The 15,004-nt window shown below is 43.6% G+C and overlaps 1 protein-coding gene and 1 long non-coding RNA gene across 3 annotated transcripts in view; one reads left to right on the top strand and one right to left on the bottom strand.

Moving 5' to 3' along the window:
* The window catches only part of appa (amyloid beta (A4) precursor protein a), a 29,269-nt gene that overhangs the window by 2,944 nt on the left and 11,321 nt on the right, over positions 1 to 15,004 (top strand). For both annotated transcript variants that reach the window (XM_061715449.1, XM_061715448.1), the window contains exons 2-6: positions 11,703 to 11,870; positions 13,458 to 13,587; positions 13,678 to 13,790; positions 13,887 to 14,077; positions 14,283 to 14,614. In XM_061715449.1, the coding sequence (XP_061571433.1) occupies positions 11,703 to 11,870; positions 13,458 to 13,587; positions 13,678 to 13,790; positions 13,887 to 14,077; positions 14,283 to 14,614 (934 nt within the window). The remainder of the gene's footprint in view (positions 1 to 11,702; positions 11,871 to 13,457; positions 13,588 to 13,677; positions 13,791 to 13,886; positions 14,078 to 14,282; positions 14,615 to 15,004) is intronic.
* LOC133424881 (uncharacterized) lies at positions 3,308 to 6,806 on the bottom strand. The gene is made up of 3 exons (XR_009770921.1): positions 6,695 to 6,806; positions 5,540 to 5,725; positions 3,308 to 3,498 (listed from the first exon to the last, which is right to left on the bottom strand). It is a non-coding gene; the product is annotated as an uncharacterized LOC133424881 (long non-coding RNA).

The following is a 15,004-nucleotide window of genomic DNA, read 5'->3' as shown; positions in this document are numbered from 1 at the left end:
TGTGCCGGCTTTTTTGTGTATCAGGAAATACTGGATAACAGAATATGACAGGACTGGATGTGGTCGCCATAATCTTTCTGCAAAACGTGCCTTCCGCCTCACAGAGATATCAGTATCATCACGTGTGTTTTGTCTATCTGTTCTTTTTAGTGCAGCATGAAGTAATAAATAAATAAATGGCTGTGATATTTTAGAAATGGTGTCACCCCATAGTACTCTCTCACTGCTGTCTGCAGCGCATACAGCAGATTGCACGTCACAGCGGCTCCATTTCCAGCTTTGTGGAGTAGAGTGGTGTCTTTGTAAGTTGGTAGCTGACTTATGAAAGACCTCTCTGGAAGGTCGGAGGTGGAACGGTCCATCATTGTCCCTGTTCAATGTGGCACTGATACTCCGTTTGCGTCTCTTATTTGAGAGGAGAAGTCAACAGCAGGGATTTGTAATCAATAAATCACAATAATGTAAAGGGAAGTTGTTTGAAAATGATAGTGCGAGCAGCGTCTTGGTTGTACCCAGTGACACCAGCGTCCTCCCAAGGGGGTGTGCGGCGGCGCTCCCAGGGCGCGCTCCCACCCGCTCCAGGGAGAAGAATTCCTGACCTTTTTGATAGTGTTGTTTCTGTCGTCGTGGTAAATGGGATGACACTGATGGGATGCCTGCCGTCTTGAAATGAGTTCTGTCCATAAATTGTTTTCTCTTTGTGCGCCGACTGCAACCCCGGACATAGGTTTCCCCAGCAGCGATGTCGTCACGAGTCGTATGTTAATAGTGCCTTTTGTTCTGTTTCAAGGGGGCTTACCTCTCTTTTAAAGCATGTCAGGAATCCGGTGGAGGGGATTTTGCTGGGTAGAGGCCAGTGGGTACCTCAAAGGCTCTCTCTTTTTTCTGCTATGTAACCCGGCCTCTAAATGAGATACTGTGAATGAACATAAGAAGGTTTGATATTTATCTGTAATGTATTTGATCATCCTAAACCTAGGTGTAGAAGCTGGACCTGCTTTTGGTCTTGTGGCTCAAAGACAAGATCCTGATCCAGAGCGAAAGTCTGAAAGTGTAGATTGATCATAAAATGCTATTAAAGAAAAATCTGCCCTTCAGGTAGAACTTGCAGATACATTAACCACCACTGCTCCAAGCGTTTTTTGTTTCCAGACAGTTGAGGATCTGAATCAGATCAGAAATTGAATAAGTGATTATCATGAGTTAAGTAGTGATGGAAGGATGTACATTGCAGTACAATTCTGCTCTATAGAGCCGAGGGAAGCCTCATGTGTGACTAATGTATTCTGGATGAAACATTATGATCCACGAATGTTCTGCAAGTCTATTTTAAAAAAGCTGTCTCGTCATCCTTTTGTCCCTTTTTCTTTCTAGTGAAGGTGCATCCCTCCTCCCAGTCCTCATGTTAAAGTGAATCTCCACATAATCGAGCTACTGTTCCTACTATAAATATCAGCGGGGTGTCATGAAGATGCTCTTTTCGTCTCACTGCTGCTGAGCAAGCAGCTGCTGGTACTGAATCTGAATAATAATGAGAGGAACAAGTCAGCCGGACCTGTACATTACTCTGCAACCGGCTGTGAATATATCCAGTTTATTACTGATCACGATGCTGAACACACACACACACACACACACACACACACACTGTTGTGTGCAGTAGTTGTGCACATGGCCCCCATGCGAAAATATGTATTCAATATAAAAGTGTCAAAGCTGGAATGGCTTTACAGAAAGTGCTCCATCACAACTGCTACATCCATCCATCCAGCCATCCATCCGTCCGTCCATCAGGAATGTGTTGTGATGCATTAAGCAACCTTCCACAGAGATGTGGACGGGCGGGATGCCAAGGGCAGTAATATCATGTTGGAAATGTGATTTGGATTACACAGCCTCGGCATGCGATGGATGCGGTTTTACGATGGAGTCAATAAATATTTGGCATTGCAAAGGAGTGTTATTTCGTTCGAATGTGTTCAGCCAACATCATGACTGGAATCTGCCTGGAATGTGAAGATACTGAATCAACAGAAAGATGACACTCGCGCAGCTATTTTTTACTTTATTTTAATCCGTTGTCACCCTTGGTTGACTTTTGTCAATATCGTGAGTAGGAAAAAGAGAGTGCAAAAGATGGGATTAAAACATGGAGGGAAGCAGCCGTTGCTCCAAACCACGCCCATGCCATTATTTTAACTCGCTCTTCTCATTTTCCCTGCCAAAATAAGTCGACACGCACATTTATTATTTCCATTCTGCCCATTACGGACCTCTTTTGTCAACATGTTTTCCTTTACTTCCATCTCCAGCGTGCTGTGCTTTATAATGTCAAGTTGGTCAAATCAAGGCTTTGAGGAGTTTACTCTGGACTCTTGTTAAAAATAATGTGAACAGCCGCTGGGGGAAAAAAAAGGATATGTTGAAAAAGAAAGATCACTAAAGCTTACAGTGTACACGGGGCCTGAAGATTGGGGCCATTCGAGGACCTGGAACATTCTTTTGTACTTGGGGAATCTTGACGTTTGTTTTGTTTCTGCAGTCTCAAGCCTCCATTAACTCGCCATCATGAAACCAGAGAAGCAAACTGCACATTTTGGTTATTCTGTCCTAAAAAGGAGCTGTAACGCGAGCTAGGAAAAGCATATGTGTTGCTGCAACATCCCAGGGTCATTTTACATGCTTATGTCATTACTTTTCTCTCTTTCTGCCCACATACTGCCCATTCTTTGCAAAGGAAAAGCCTTTGTAGTGTCCATCACATCTGCACTATCTTAGGGAAAAGAGTAGAAAAAGCACAGTGTCTGTCCAGATGTTTCACTATAAGACCATCTCATATCTGCAAAGGTTTAAAAGTTGGATCTTCTCCACAATCTTTCCAGAAGTAAACGTGCAGGGCAGGCTGCAGCGTTTGGAAACATGTTTTGAGCATCGCTGGTGAAAACCACGACTCAATAAGTCTGAATTCTTTTTGAAAAATAACTTTCTGTAAGTCTTTAATCGGTTTTCAGTCATTGCATTTTAAATTATGAGAACATTTGCATACGCTTGACTTAGAAATCAGTTTCATCAGTCATCCTGACAAATGTAGACGTCATGCTCACATTACTAATTTGGAATAAAAATCCTGAAAGAACAGCAGGTTTATTCTCTGGTGTCTCCTCTTTCCTTCATATTTTAACTTTTTCAATATTTATTTCTTTCATTAACTTTCAAAGAAACTGAAAAGTCTCGAGAGATTGCTGAGTTGTCCTTTTTAAAGTTTGGCAGTCAAGTGAAAAGACAAAAAAAACCACAAAGTTGCTGAAAGTTTTATTCCTTCGCTCCCAGAAATGTCATCCTCGCCGTTGTGTGTAGTCGCCATCGCGGTAGAGAATTCCCAGAGGGCCTTGTACTTGGGTTATAATTGGGTCTCTCTGTTTGCTGTCACCCCTCTCATCCATTCTTTATCTCCACCTCTTGATATTGTCGACCAAAAGGAACGGGACACTTCTTTTTCTTTAAAAACAAAAGCCCAATATTCACAGATTGGAGGATTTATAAAACCACTGCTTCTTAATATTGTGTGATTGTGTGTGTGAGATCTGGACCTGAAGGTGCTTTTGGTGCTAATTCTGGATGTTTCCTGTTTGCTCTCAGCAATAGAAGTGGACATCCTGCATTTGTACAGTAAACCAGAAAGATGCACAATGAAGTGTGTGGGTGTGTGTGTGTGGGTGGTTGTAGGAACCATTGTGTCAGGAAGTTCTGTCTGAACAAAAACTTTAGGTCAAACTCTTGTTGAAATGTGTGCAGTTGTCTAATCTTAAGCTTAGGGCTGGGCGATATGGACCAAAAGTCATATCTCGATATTTTCTAGCTAAATGGCGATACTCGATATCTCGATATTTTTTCTGTGCCATAATTGGGGTTTCCCCCAAAGCATTATAGCATAGCATCTCTGTTAGCTTCATTTTTTCTGAGGCAAACCCTTAAAAAAACAGTCAGTTTTAATACAAAGCCTCGTGCCAAATGTCACACAGGTACCTTTATTAACAGAGGTCTGCACAATATCAAAATGTATAAAACAAATGAAATAAACTGCCTGCATATATAGAATAAAAATGCTTCTTGAATAAAATAAAACAAATATCCCTTTCCTGCATAAGAATTAAATTAAAATACACTGTGCATTTAATACAATGTAGACAGTAACAGGCAGACTTTTCCACTGAGGTTGACAGTTGTGCAAATAACAAAACATTTGTGCAAATCTCAAATAAAACATTCAAGTCAATTTGTCACAAAATAAGCTATATCAAAATCATTAAAAAAAAATGTATTTTTTTTTTTTTTTTTTTTTAAATCGATATAAACGATATTGTCTCGTACCATATCGTGTTTGAAAATATATCGATATATATTAAAATCTCGATATATCGCCCAGCCCTACTTAAGCTTTTAACATTTTTCATCAGACTTAATGGAAATATTTTTTTAATTATTCACTCACTTGATTCCATTTTTAAGTGAAGGCAGACATGGCTATGGTACATTTGGAAAAATATGATCAATTTTCAAATACTGACTCTGCATCCAGCTCTAATGGCTCTCATAGAAACACATGTGGCAGTCTGGCTGAGGTGCGTGTGTGTGCGTGTGTGTGCGTGTGTGTGTGGATCATAATGGTAATGGCTTATTTTTGCTTGATGTATTGGGTCGTTGAGGCAGTAAAATTATGACGCAGACACGGTGCCGTTTTATTTATTCTGTTCAGAAAAGCACCGTGAGGAGTCGTCAGACGCGTGACTGCACCGCTTCAGCCTCGAGTGGATAATTGTCAGGTTTTGGTGCATCCTGCAGATGTCTTCAGAGACGCACCTGTTTGCACATTTCTCATTAAAGGAATGGACCTTCTGAGTTTACCAGCGTTTATTTTTGCACAGCTGAACCACAACGGATCAACACTGGTTACTGTGGCGTTGTGTGATAAATTAAGGGCCCTACAGAGGATCCAACACTACACTTCCAGACAGCAGTGCAATATGTAGTGACTATATAGAGATTAGAGGGTGATTTCAGACACAGCTTTAGTTTATATCTGCTAGTCCTGTCTGGACGTGCTGCTTGTAACCACGGCGATGAGATGTGCACTCCCACGATCGACCTGCGACCCTGAATAACACTGAAGGATTAAGTTGAACTGCAGTCTGCCAGAAAATAGTTTTGGTTATCAGACCTTGGGCTTGCACAAATCTTATTTGGTCTTTCTCGTCATGCCTGGAATAGTTTTGGTCCCGTGTCGTCATAACGACGATTCAACCGAACACGTGAGGCAAAAAAAAGTACATTTATCTGCCAATTGAAGATATGAATACGTTTTTAAAGGGGTGTGTGCGCAAGAGCTCTGTTTTCATGCTGCCTCTCTGCTCTTGAGTGACTCAAAGCTGTGCACCGGCGAGGTCAGAACCATTTAACCCGGCAGAATGACTCAGTGTTGAATCCAGGCCCACACCTGCACACCCAGTAACAAGCAGGTTATACACACACAGAAACCCACTTGTTCTCCGGAGCAAACGAACCAGATGATGAAATTCCTGCCCCCAGGTGACTCGGATAATGGTCTTGCTTCAGGTTGCTACAGCGTTGACAGGGGGAGGTTATAATGGGCTTCTCCCCCGGGCGGAAAGCAGTGTCCGTATCCATGGCGACGCAGCCGGAGAACCGGAGAGTCCCTCCATCTTGTCTAGACAAATTAAGTGGGCAGAAGTCGGAACTGTTTTTCCTTCACACTTCTAATCAGATTTTAACAGATTTGTCTGCGATGCTAATTCCAGAGGAAGCCCTCGAGACGAAGCTTAATCGCGTTGAATATGAATGAAGATAATTCTTCAGACCGAAATTCTCCTCAGACTTAATGAAAACTTTTGAAGATGGGGGGGCCGTGTGAGAAGGAGTGGAGGGTGACTCAGGGAAATTGGATGGGTGTGGTTTTATCTTGGCGGAGAAGAAAAGCACTTTTAATAGTCTTGACTGGAGGAAACATTTCATTATCAGTTTGAGCCTCAATAAGTGAGATCAATATTATTATTGATTGGGGAGCTGTCTAAGAGATCATGAAGCAGTTTCGGGAATTGTATGGATTTCATTATAACCCACCCTCCGTTAGACTGATAGGACGTTTATTTGAGCACTCCCATTCAAATTCTTTGTCACACGCTCAGGACAGATCTTTGATTTTCTGCTCTTTACATCCAGTCTGTAATTTAACTTGTGGCCAACGAGGAGGGGAGGTTAAGCTTGTCTGCAATCAGCGGGGAAGACTCTATCGGGGGAGATATGCTTCCCAAACATCCCACACCGCTAACAGAGATAGCGTGGCAGACGCCGGCTTTAAGTCCGGTCAGAGATGATCCCACGGTTTTAAGTAACATCGGGGCCTGCCTGCCAACGTGATTATAGTGTGTGTGTTTTATGGCACATACACACTCTGCAGCTTTGTACCAGAGCCTCGTCTTTTTTCACTCCCGTCACCACCGGCCTTATTTAATTCAGCTGCCACATATCCGCCCAAGCTTAGCAAACAATTCTGAAAAGTGATGCATCTTGTAAACAGCTCCCGGACAGCTGTGCTTTCCCTTGTTACCACTACAATTGACTGATTAATGGCTTCGAAGAAGGCAGTGTGTGAGAATCATAAATGCTGAGTACCTACCACGGGTAACAGAATCAAGTCCTCGTTTGCATTGTATTAAGCTGTCACTTGCTCTTCTGGTCATTGATTGTGGATCTGAGGCGCGGTTAATCACGGCTGACGCTCCCTGACTGACGTCGTGTACGAGCGGCGGTGTGTCCCGGCCTAGAGAGTAAACGCCTCGTCTTGTTAACCACTGGCTGGAACATGTCAGGCAAAGATGCACGCCATCGAGAAAGTGTGCATGTGTGGAGCTGCTGCTCTCCTGGGAGCTTCCCTCTGGGATGAGCTGATCTAAGACATCCCCCCACCCTTATTATCCCACCCACCCACCACCTTCTTCACCCAACTCCCCGTGGCGGGCCTGGGCCACTCAGATAAGACTGTGCAATTAATAGCACTGCAGGACTGGCGCCCGTGGGTGCACTTCAAAGATTGTGTGTGTGTTCTTAGGCTGCACCGAAATACATTAAACAGTTTCTCAGCCTTTGCATGAAAGGGGAGGGAAAAAAAGGTGCAAAAATAGATTTATTTGCATTTGGATTGTGATGTAATAATTCTTCCCGTCCATTTACATGTCACGAGTCATAATCCTGGTCCTGGTTTTCAGTTCTGCTGACCACATCAGTGGATACAGCAGCCTAGCGTAGGTTTCCTCCGTCATTGTTTTTTCTAATGCAATGACTCATCTATTTTCTTGTTTCCGTGGTTACTTTAACATTTTTATAGGACAAAGAATCTCCATAATCTTCAAACTAAGGATGAATATTTCCATTATTGATCTGATGCATAATGAATGAATCATTTAAAGTCAGTTTTAATTGAAACCGCTTAATCTCGAGGCCAGACCTCCCGTTTAAATGTTAATATGATTTCTCAGCGTTTTAACGAGCCAGAATGATCCATTTAGGGAGAACATATGGTTCCGTGATGACGAGGCGTTTTGCATGTGTGAAAATTTCCCTGAGTGTGGGAATAACGGTTCCCAACTGTGTGGATGACGGCTGTGCGTGATTTGCAGCTTTAAATCCCCCACCCCTTTTTCTGTTTTCCCACGCACACATGTGAAATGCTGCTGCGAGCGTGTCCTGCTCGCCATAAACCTAACCTATATTTGGTAGCAAACCACTCCATCAAATTGCACAAGCAAATAATCTCACTTTAATCCCTCTGCATTTTAAACTTGTATGTTATTGCATTACGTTATTAAATTTTTTTGATTTTTTTTTTTATTCCCTCAGGGTAAAATAAATTTCATTTCAGCCTGAAAATATCGGTCCTGTTTTAGTGGTTTCTGTGGAAGAAGGGTTTCAACTCTTCTGCATTTCTCTTAATAGTTGGCTTCGTCACAGTCTTTTAGCTTCCTAAACTGGAGCTGTAAATCTGTTTTATTGCTATAGTTTTTATCAAACTATAGAGTTCCTTTCAGCGCCTGAGAGGATCAATAAAAGCAGCAAGAAGCTGAAACGGTTCACTCATTTCAGTTTCTTCTAGTTTTTGGGAAAGCTTCCCCCGGCGTTATGTTAATGGCTGTCATGCCAGATTGAGACCAATAGGGGATATTTCTCATGACCTGGCCAGCGTCTTAATCCTCAGTGCCCAGATTACCGTTTCCTCCGCTCCCTGTAGGAAGGCCAGCTGGCAGACTGGTAGCAGAGCTGAGATGGGATAAAGATGATGTGAGTTTAGGTGAGGAGGATGCCTGGTGTCTCCCTCCTGTATTATTCAAGGCATCGCTGCTGACGCCTTTCCCCATTTGTCTGCATGTGGTTTATAATTGGGGTCGAGTCTGGCTTCTCACGTCTCTCTTATCGTCCAAAGAAAACAAGACGCATCACTTTTACTCAGTTACTGTTACTTCAGTTACCTTTCTATGTCAGTTTCCTTCGTCAGATCTCTCCAGCTGTCGTCTCCATCTCCGGTCCTTCGTCATCCTGCTTTACAAACTGCCTGACCTTCTTCTTGAGCTCAGAGGCTTATTGTCTAATTCCTCTGTTTTCCAATTTCTTCCTGTATGCTGCCATTGTGGCTATTGTTGTTGTTTAACTTTGTACCCTGGCTTCCTCCTCTGCCTTCATCCTCGGCCTGTGATTTATAAGCTTGCAGCAAGGGCTTGGCCAATTTCACTCCCCACCTCCTTCAGCAGCAGACTGAGCATCAGAGAGATGGTAGCAGAGACGCTGAAAAGCAGGATGGAGGAAAAAGAGGGGAATGTAAATAATTTGAGTCCCAGCAGGCAGCCAGCTCTGATTTGCCTACCTGCGTTTGACTCGAGTGAAGCTGAAAGGTAGTCGAGTAAGGTCAAGATGAATCCGACTTTAATTAAAAGATGTTATAAGATGTTCTTTCCTCTAGAAGTTAAAATGAATTTCTGACCTTTTTTTTTTTTTAGTGAAGCATCTTTCTTTTGACTTAATTCCAGAGTCAGTCCCTGTTCATTTATGAGTGTGCACTTTTCTCTTTTTGAGGGCTTACAGCTTCAACAGCTGCATGAGGGAGCACATAATAATTTAGAATGACAGATTATGCAACCATTATATTTTATATAAATATTCAATCATGTAAATATGATTTCATATTTCCTATATCTGCAGTTTTGTACAAAAGGTCAACACTACTGCTTCCTCTTTAGGTTTAATCTTGCTACTGGGTATGTGTTGTATCTTTGACATAATTCCCCCGGGGCTTTGTTTGAAGTCCATTCCTCCGTGTTTTGTAGGTTTTTAGAGAAGATAAAGATGAGGAATCATTTTCTTCACCTAATGAGATGCTGTCAACCTTAAACAACCCCAAACGAAGCAGAAGTTTAACTTGTTTTTAAACGAGAGCTTTTGACTAACGGCCCAGAAATGTAGCTCAAGCAAAGGGAAAAAGTCATAATTATGACACCTCACCTTTTGTAAGCAATCAGTTCCTCTTGGCTTTGGCTATTAATGAGGAGGATGGGGGTGTGACTCCGCCCGCTAACGATGCTCTCTCACAGATGGCACTGTGGGAATCAAATGATGGTCCCTTAAATAATCCTCTGTGTTTGTGCAGATGGCTCAGTGTCAAGATTAATGGCCACGAGCGTTAAAGTTATCATTTGTGTGAGCTGAAGAGGGCTGTGGCCAAGAGGGGATTTTACACCCTAGTGAGTGTGTTTGTGTTTGTGAGGGAGATTTACTACACTTCTCATGCTAACCCCTTTGAAGGTGCACATTTTGCCTGCAGACGTGCTTTTAGATCTGATGGGGAGAGAGTGTACGCTGCTGATCCTCACATTTGGTGGCAGTAAACGGCTAAAACTGCAGGACAGCACATGGTTTGATTCTTTTAGTCATAACTACGCTGAATAATGGGAATGTTTTAAGTTTGTTTTTTTTTTTAACTTCTGAGCACAAATGAATATTATGTTCAATTGATGATTAAACAGGATTTGCACTGTGGGGTGAATATTTTATCTTATAACTTTTTAACAACGATAGCCAAGATGAAATGATCAACTTTTAATAAATAACTTACAGTAAAAGTCTCATGCACATGGCCAAAACATCCAACAGCAACTGTGTGAAATAATACACTAAAGGCACAATATGGTGCAACGTTTGCTTTTTAAGGAAATCATTAAAAGATGGACTAAAAACCCAAAGCTAATGATTGATTTGTAGGCGGTTTTGAGTCAACTTTGGTGAAAGCTGTTTCCAGTTCAGGAACATAACAAGGTTAAAAATCATCCTCTAGATGAACGTGTGTGTTGTTTGTGTGTTACCAGCTTCACTCTTTCGTGTGCAGCAGCACTAAATTGCTCCGCAGTGGACGAGTGCTGTTTTTATTGTGTTCACCTCTTGCTGTACTTGCCGAGCTTTCTGTTCTGCTTTACCTTGAATCCTCTGGACGCAGTCTGGGGAGAATAGCTGGGCTCCAGAGCACCGTCATCCTCTGCCGCTGCCAGCCGCACCAACAAAGCTGATAGAGTTGATATCTGCACTGATCCAACGGGTGCACGCCCTCTTAATTGATCCAGATATTTGAGTTGTCACCTTCAAATTGAATCCAAATTGCCCCCCCACACCTTCCCCGGCAGCTCTCCTCATATTGAAAGAGGACTTCCTGCACCTTGCTGCTTCCAGAGAATCAAATCTAGAGGGGAAATTTGCCATCCATCTTACAAAACAACGTTTGTTTGCCTGCCAGGGCCTTCAAAACCATTAACAAGATTAGGGAGAGCACAATGGCAACAGTCCCTCTCCTCCCTCCCTCTGTCTCGTTTTTTTTTTCTCCCATATTCCCTCCCATTTTGTTCTAGCTCATTTGCCAGTACAATGCAGACATTCAGCGGTTTGTCTGCACCTCCTCTCCGAGGGGAGCCTCGGCACAAAACCTCCTTATGAAGGCTGGCTGCGGCGGCACACACACGCAGGGGCGGAAATTAACACAAAATTTACTATATTTAAGCCAGAGGTGGAGTTTTAGTGTGTGCACACGCGTTCCCTTTTATCTCCAAGCAACCTGCTCTTGTTCGCAGAATCTGCAGCGCTTAACACGTAGAAATAAACTGAAAGGAGGTTATATAAACATGCAGTCCTGCTGAAAAGATTATAAAAAGCCTGCAAAGAGCAGAGGTATGGAGTAGTCGTGTAAATGTGCAGGGCAGTGGGGTGGGTGGGTAAGCATAAGCGTAACAGACAAAGGAGGGTGCATGAGTTTGCTCCAGGCTATTTTTTTTAATGGTACAGGAGATTTACCCTCTTAAAGACTGATGAAAAGGGAAGCATGGACACAAAAATACAATTGCCAACAAGATATTTTGTAGCAAATATGTACGTAGGACTGATATTTCAGCCTTCATGACATTATCTCTGATTCTGTTCTTGTTCCTTCTCTCATACTAACGCATCTTCACACTAATCTCCTCTTTTTCTCTCCCTGCCCCCCTCTATATCCCGGTAATAAAATGTAATTGCATCAGTTGCATTTCTCAGCGTGAGCCAGTCACCGAGTTTAGCGCGAGAGCGATATCTCACTCAGCTTCTCCTCCGTCTTCCAGGTGCCCACAGACGTGTCTATGGGACTGCTGGCCGAGCCCCAGGTGGCCATGTTTTGCGGTAAACTCAACATGCACATCAACGTACAGAGCGGCAAGTGGGAGCCAGACCCCTCAGGCACGAAGAGCTGCATCGGTACCAAGGAGGGCATCCTGCAGTACTGCCAGGAGGTACAGTGAGAGCACGCTGCTCGCCTCCCGACTGCTCCTCTTTCAGATTCAAGTCTCACAACATTGTATAAATCCACCCTTTAAAACTGACTTAAAAAAATGTTTAGGTAATTGTGACAATTGAAATACTTCACTACAGATGGCAAAAGCTAAACCAAAGCAATTAAGGGCATCAAGAGGGAAAGTACTTGCTTTTCCTGGTATAAACGACATTTCTTTCCTCCAGAAAACAAAACATCCTGCAATCAGACTTGTTAAAGTTGAAGAAAAAACACTCAAAAAAATCCCTCATTTAGCAGTTTGACACAGAACTCTGCAAACGAGCATCTTAGTCATCTTTAATTTTACTTTTCATGCCACATTTAGCTTGTAATTAAGCCAAATCCTACAAAGTAAAGGCTAGATATATTATTTTAAGCATACTGAACGTATTCTTCTGTTACACACGAATTCTGATATCCATAAACTTTAGACCATAACTGTGTAAATATACCATGATAAGAGAGAAACTGTCTGATAAGAGGTGGTTGTTTCACTGGAAAAACATTTGACAACCTCAAAGGAAGATAAACTTATCTTCCCATTGTTCCCACTTGTGACAAATCTAGTGAGAATATGCAAATCCTTACAAATCGCTCTTAACTTCCAGCGATGAGGACTAAAACGATAACCGACGCAGCCGTTTTTTTTTTTCCTCCCCAAGGATGACTGCAAGATTTGAGAACAGCAAGGCTAATGAAAAAAGCGAGAAGGTTATGAGAGTAGTAATTTTCTCTTTTGCATTTAGAGAAGCTTGAAGGGAGGAAAAAATGGAAACGGTGTCAAGAAAAAGGGGGAGGATGGAGTTACTTAGAGGGAGTGCCATGCAGATGTAATGACAAGAATAAGGGGGAAACACCGCAGGAATGATATCCAGGAAAGTTCCAGAGATATGAAACGGATATCTTAAAGCATGGACACAATATTTGTTCAAATCAGCCAGATAAGTCAGGTTTGAAACAGGTTCTTCATCAATGAGTCTGACAAACAGCATACCGTATTTTCCACACCATAAGGCGCATCGTATTATAAGGTGCACCTTCAATAAATGGCCTCTTTTAAAACTCTTAAGGTGCACGGAATATACGTAAGATACCGTATTATAGTGGCTGGGGTTGAGTTGCGTATCTAACTGATGGAGCTGCGCTACAGAAATGCTACAAAATGCTACAGGAAATGCAAAAAAAAACCAGAAGAAAAGTATCGTAAGTAAAACTTTATTAACAAAATAAAAGCCATCTTTGCTCCGTCTCGTCAGTCGCCATTATGCGAGTCAGCGTCGCTGCTGCTGTCTTGAACGTCTGTGACGATTCCTGACGTTTTTAGCGCTGTTACTTCGGTGACACCAACTACAGTACCCAGAATCCCCCTGACTACAGTAACATTTACTGTAATGATCATATATACGGCGCAATGCCGGTTTTTGAGAAAATTAAAGGCTTTTAGGTGCGCCGTATAGTGTGGAAAATACGGTATTTTATGTTTTTTTTAAACCCTGTTGAGCTTTCTACGGAGAGGCGTTAACTCTCCGTCCTGCTCGGTGATCAGGTGTATCCAGAGCTCCAGATCACCAACGTGGTCGAGGCCAACCAGCCCATCAGCATTCAGAACTGGTGCAAGAAGGGCCGCAAGCAGTGTCGCAGCCACATGCACATCGTCGTGCCTTACCGCTGCCTCGGTGAGTCCGCCATGTCACACTGTCTTTATCTTCCCAGAGCAGAGGATGTGTATGATTCTAGACGTGGATTGTATTTATTTTTTTTTGCAGTGGGAGAGTTTGTGAGCGACGCCCTGCTCGTTCCTGACAAATGCAAGTTCCTGCACCAGGAGCGCATGGACCAGTGTGAGAGCCACCTTCACTGGCACACCGTGGCCAAGGAGGCGAGTAAAACCCCACGCACGTAAATGACCAGCACCAGTTTGTCAAACGTTGATCCATTCTGACTTTAGCGTCCTCCTCGGTGTGCGTTTGCGTAGTCATGCGGGGACCGCACCATGAACCTCCACGACTACGGGATGCTGTTGCCGTGCGGGATCGACCGCTTCCGAGGGGTGGAGTTCGTGTGCTGCCCCGCCGAGGCGGAGCGCGACGCCGACAGCGCAGAGCAGGACACGGACGACTCCGACGTCTGGTGGGGCGGGGTGGAGACCGACTACTCCGACAACAGGTGCACGTCCACAGACAAATGAGGGCGAGCAGCAGATAATCACATCACAGATACACTCGTTTAATCTCTAACATTGCCACAAGGGCAAATCCTTTCACTTCCCTCGCTCTTATTAAATCCATATGTTTTTCTATTCCTCCTTAACTGCTTTTATCTCACTTCTCTTCTCTTTTTTTCCCCCTCGCTCTTTTTTGCGGTTTCCCAGTATGGTGCGGGAGCCGGAGCCAGCAGAGCAGCAAGAAGAAGCCAAACCATCTGTGGTAGAGGTCGACGAGGACGAGGAGGTGCCCGAGGAAGAGGAGGAGGAGGAGGAGGATGAGGAGGACGACGTGCTGGACAACGACCAGGACGGAGACGGGGAGGAAGACGAAGAGATGGTGGAGGAAGAGGACGAGGAGATGGACGAGGAGGACGGCAACGACGACATCCTTGACGCGCTCGACGACGACGCCGACGATGCCGACGAGCCCACGACCAGCGTTGCCATGACGACCACCACCACCACCACCACCGAGTCCGTGGAGGAAGTTGTCAAGGGTGAGAAGCGTTTCCATCTCCGTGATCAAACAATCCAAACTTCTGGTTCCGTTATCAGGATATCCTCAGAACGAGACGCATTGAACACACTCATCAATCATTCATGTTCAGACGAGCGCGGAGTAATCCTTCCAGGACAACGTGCACAACATGTCCCCCCTCGGTTTTAATGCTTTGCCAAGCCCGCTCGTACTTCACGTTCCTCATATTAATTTCCCGCTGTCATTTTTCTTATTGTGCTCATTTGTCATGTCGCAGCTCTCATTAGCCACGTTCCATTAGAAGCAGGATTAGCTGCACCTCTGCAGTTTCTTCATTTCGCTGTTAAATTGCTCTTAAATTCACATCCAAGCAGCATTAATAACGCTTAAATCAGACTTTTTCTGTTTT

Source organism: Cololabis saira, chromosome 24, assembly GCF_033807715.1.
Source record: "Cololabis saira isolate AMF1-May2022 chromosome 24, fColSai1.1, whole genome shotgun sequence".
Classification (NCBI taxonomy): domain Eukaryota; kingdom Metazoa; phylum Chordata; class Actinopteri; order Beloniformes; family Belonidae; genus Cololabis; species Cololabis saira.
Note: the sequence above shows the minus strand (reverse complement) of the source record. Positions and strands in the feature narration are given on the sequence as shown.